Below are 4,089 nucleotides of genomic sequence, written 5' to 3'. Positions count from 1 at the left end.
AGTACTGAGGGTTCTCAAAGGTAGGTGACAAAATTCAGACAGAAGACATATTACTCAAGGTCCCAGAGCTGGCAAGTGTGAGACCATTATGCTAACTGATCTGGAATGGAAGAAATAGGACAGAAACCTCCCTCTAGCCTGGACTGATGGATTCTCCTTTCCCTCTCAAGCATCAGGAGTCTGGCCAGTGTGTCTTCTAGTGCCCTGGAGATCCACAGAGAGGGTACAAATCACACATCATGCTCCCCTTCCTCCCACTGTCAAATCTGGGAAAGTCTCTGGGAAGTTTCCAGCTCGGTCCAGGGTGGGTCTTATTGGAGTGTGGGTGGGAACAGCCATGACTAGAAACACAGTGTTCTCTACTGGGTACTTGCCACACCTGACATTATAAATAATTTGTTCCACAGAGATGGAATGAGTTGACAAGGCCATGATGAGGGACAGACAACCATGTGTGGTCAGCATGAAGCGGCATAGCACCTGGAAATCTTCCTCACTCGGAAAGGCACAGTGACCACAGCTTGCCAGCGTCACCTCCTGCCATAAATGCCAATTCTGGAATAGGCTACTATGGTTCAAATACTTATTCCCTCATTTTAGTAACCTCAAAAACAATGGAAGCAACACACTGAGAATCCACATCTTTATTGCCGAGATAATTGCAGGGAAGGAAAGGATGTCATGGCCAGCATGGGTGGCCAAGATATTGGGGGCAGGGACAGGCTGTAGGACATCTGCCTCCTGGACAGAGGTGGCACTCAAGTGCTGCTCCAAAATCTTCAGGGATCCTTGTTCTGAGGACCAGGTGGTGCATCAAACAGCCTTGGCAGTCTATTGCTTCTCCTGAAACTGGCTCTCCTGGCCCTAAACCAATCCTACAATCAGAAGAAAGGTTCCTTTAGTACAAGGAACTGTACCACCACTGAAGAACACATGCTGTAACCTTATATACTGGCTCAATTTTCGTAACATTTTAAAATGTATATGGAACCCATCCCTGGGCCAGTGTATGCTAGGTATGTGGTCCAGGCCTGAGCTACTCCCTCACAAAGCACCATATTTCTGATTGCCCTGAAACTGTTGGTTTGTTGATCTAACCCTAACAATGGTTGAAGTCTTATCTCAAGTGTGTACTGATGGAAGCAACAGGTTTCATTCTCATTGAAACAGTCAAAACACCCCCATGAAGCCCCTGAGATCATGTACCACCACATCCAGTCCTTCAGCTATGGAACAAACACAGAGTATTGCTTCTTCTCTCCATCAATTGATATTTTTAATGCATTCTTTCAGGAAAGGATGCAGATCTAGCTCATGGGTTGTTCCTGGTCCTTGCTGTGTGTCTAAAAGTATCAAAAAGTGTTCTCTTGGAACCCTGGAGTACTATGGCTAGCCCCAAAGCAGTCTGTGAAGGTCTCCATGGTGATAGTCTTTAGTGAGGATCCAGAATGCACGTTTTATGAGACAAAGGGCACTTCTTCCCGCACTATGCTTCCTCCCTAGCCTCCAAGCATACCATATATAGGCCTTTTCCCTTGTGGGCATGTGGTCTGGAAAAGCTAGGGCTGATTGTAATGCTGAGCAGAGTTCACATACATACCTAACAAAAGACAGGTAAAAGGGTATGGGCCATTTGAGGTCCCTGGTACCAGTAATGGTTCAGGAATAAGCCAGGCAGGTGATATTTACAGACTAGAACAGAAAGTCTGAGAAAAGGTTTATGACACACTCAGAGTGAAAGAGTTGAAGGTTGGCAAGTACATGGTCTCTTCACTGAAGAGAGGCATGTGGGCTGCACAGCCTGCAGAAGGTCCTGGAGAACATACTATGTCCACTGAGGGACAGACAAAGCACCTTGATGTCTTATGTTTTCAGTTGTCCAGGTTGGCACTTCCTGCCTGAGAAAATGGTGGCCTTTAGTCATCTTGAGCCTAGCCTTGGGGTGGAGTGGTCTGGAGTCCTTGTGATACAAATTCAGGGTCCCACTCTTCTGCTATACTTCTCTTCTAGATAGCAACATCACAAGATGTAGAGCCCTCCACAAACATTCCTTTTTTTAGAATACTGACCCGCACTTCAGCTTCCGGCACTCCCATACGTCTGGCAAGATCATTCCTGAAGTGAAAAGTTTCCAATATTTAGGCTTTGTAGTAGAAAATAACTGTATAAGGGCATGTCCTGTTTGCTTTTAAATGTTTGTGTCCATACTTGTGTGTGCACACACGAGTACACACACACACACACACACACACACACACACACACACACACACACTATTCCCCACATGAACTTTGAGAGTTACTTTAGTAACAGGTTTCTTTCAAGGACCAAAATTAAGACTTATCCCCCAAACACAGGTATGTCCTCTATTTACTTAACATGTAAAGCTTCATTAAGTGAACCTCTAGGATGAAATGTGATTGCCAGATTTTAATCTGAGGTGGAATCCCTCCTGGATTTTCCCAGCCACACTTCAGGCTTCTCACTCATACTTACTGAGACTCATTTAGAACAAGCATTGTCTAAATTTCCCATTCATGCGCCACTTAAACAGGCAACAAAACACAATCTTTCCAGTTTTATTAGGTCACATCCCCCTACTCCAGAATCCAATTTCTGCTGGAGAGTCGAGACATGGCTTTGTTTCTAGAGGAAATCAGGGGTTCATGGAGCAGCAAAGGACAGCCTGAATGCACTGGTTAAAAACCAGGCAACTACCATCTCTAATGAGATCTGGCACACGCTTCTGTATATATAATAAGTAAATAAATCTTTTTTAAAAACACACATTTAAAAACCAGGCACCTAGCTGGGCATTCTGCTTACCTTACTTGAAAGCTGGGGAAGCGAGTGTCTTGGAAAAGACGCTCTAGGTCTTCCAGCTGAGACTGGGTGAATCTGGTGTGGCTCTGGGAAGGCAGCCTGTCCCCATCCTGGAGACTCTTGGTACCCTCAGGAATAGCTGTCTCTTGCTGAGGCTGCAGTTGAACACTGCTTCCGTGACCACCTTCTGCGTGATTCCCCTTGTCTATGGGGCTAGAACTACCATCGCCACCATGGCCTCCTTCCATTTCTCCTTCTTCTTCGTTTCTGCCCTCCTCTACCACTCCTGTGGCTTCCTGAGCAAGACTGGACTGAGCAAGCTCTTCTTGAGCAGGCTTGCTTGGGGCAAGTTCGCCCAGAGCAAGTTCGCCCTGATCAAGCTCACCATGAGCAAGCTGGCTCTGTACAACCCCTTTCTTGCCTCCTTCCTCTCCAGGCATCAGGACCATTGCATTCCCACCTGTAAGAGATACAAACACAAAGATAAAGATCGGAGCATTGAGGCCCATGGATCATTGGAAAGCCTAGAGAGGGGCCACAGACCAAGTGGGGTACCCCAAGGAAGTGACTGGCCACTGGAATTTCCACCAAATTTGCTTCCCAGATTTCGCCCAAGTCCAGTCAGAACCATCTTACTGACCATGCTGTTGTTGCTGGTCCTCATCAGTTCCTATACTCATTATCCTGTTGAAACTGTGGCAGCCGTCCTGAGGAGTCTCCATTCCAGGAATCTTTCGATCAGACCCCAGGTCCGAAGCTTTGGAAGCAGCTTCTTCACTGTCTGGCGCCAGAGGTTCAGCTGTGACTCTTGACCTGGAAGGCTTGTCTTCTGGAGACTCAACCTAACTACAATGTGTCCAATCACACATTCTGGCCTGCACAGCCTCAGTGGATGTGGGCTTGTCCTCTGAGGTGCCTAGCCAGACGCACTTTAGGGCTGCAAAGAGCAGGGAGTACTTTTAAAAAAATGCAGTGTGTGTGTGTGGTGGGGGTGGGGAAACTGTGGATCCAGTTTGCTGCTTATCTGACACCTCTAGTGTTGGGTATGGATGGACTGTTCAAATTCAGTCACAGAGAGTAACACAAAGTCTTTCTCAAACTCAGCAGGCCCTTGAGCCCTGCTAAATCATTTTATTAAAGTTTGCAAATATCCTTCAAAAAATGCCCCAACCTTGATTGTGCTGCCATGAAGAGCCCTGGGTGATGGCAAATATGTGGGTAGGCCAGGACAAGAACCTGCTGAGAGACTGTGCTCCCAACAGGGCT

At 46.8% G+C, this 4,089-nt stretch overlaps 1 protein-coding gene across 1 annotated transcript; it reads right to left on the bottom strand.

Annotated features, from left to right (window-relative positions):
• Positions 1 to 779: 779 nt before the first annotated feature.
• LOC118575349 (rhox homeobox family member 2-like) lies at positions 780 to 3,604 on the bottom strand (the record flags this gene model as incomplete). Its single annotated transcript, XM_036175930.1, has 4 exons — positions 780 to 875; positions 2,070 to 2,115; positions 2,827 to 3,283; positions 3,464 to 3,604. Coding segments are annotated over 4 exons (740 nt in total), but the record flags the coding sequence as incomplete, so codon positions are not given.
• Between the last annotated feature and the right edge of the window lie 485 nt (positions 3,605 to 4,089).

Source organism: Onychomys torridus, unplaced genomic scaffold (genome assembly GCF_903995425.1).
Source record: "Onychomys torridus unplaced genomic scaffold, mOncTor1.1, whole genome shotgun sequence".
Lineage (NCBI taxonomy): Eukaryota > Metazoa > Chordata > Mammalia > Rodentia > Cricetidae > Onychomys > Onychomys torridus.
Note: the sequence above shows the minus strand (reverse complement) of the source record. Positions and strands in the feature narration are given on the sequence as shown.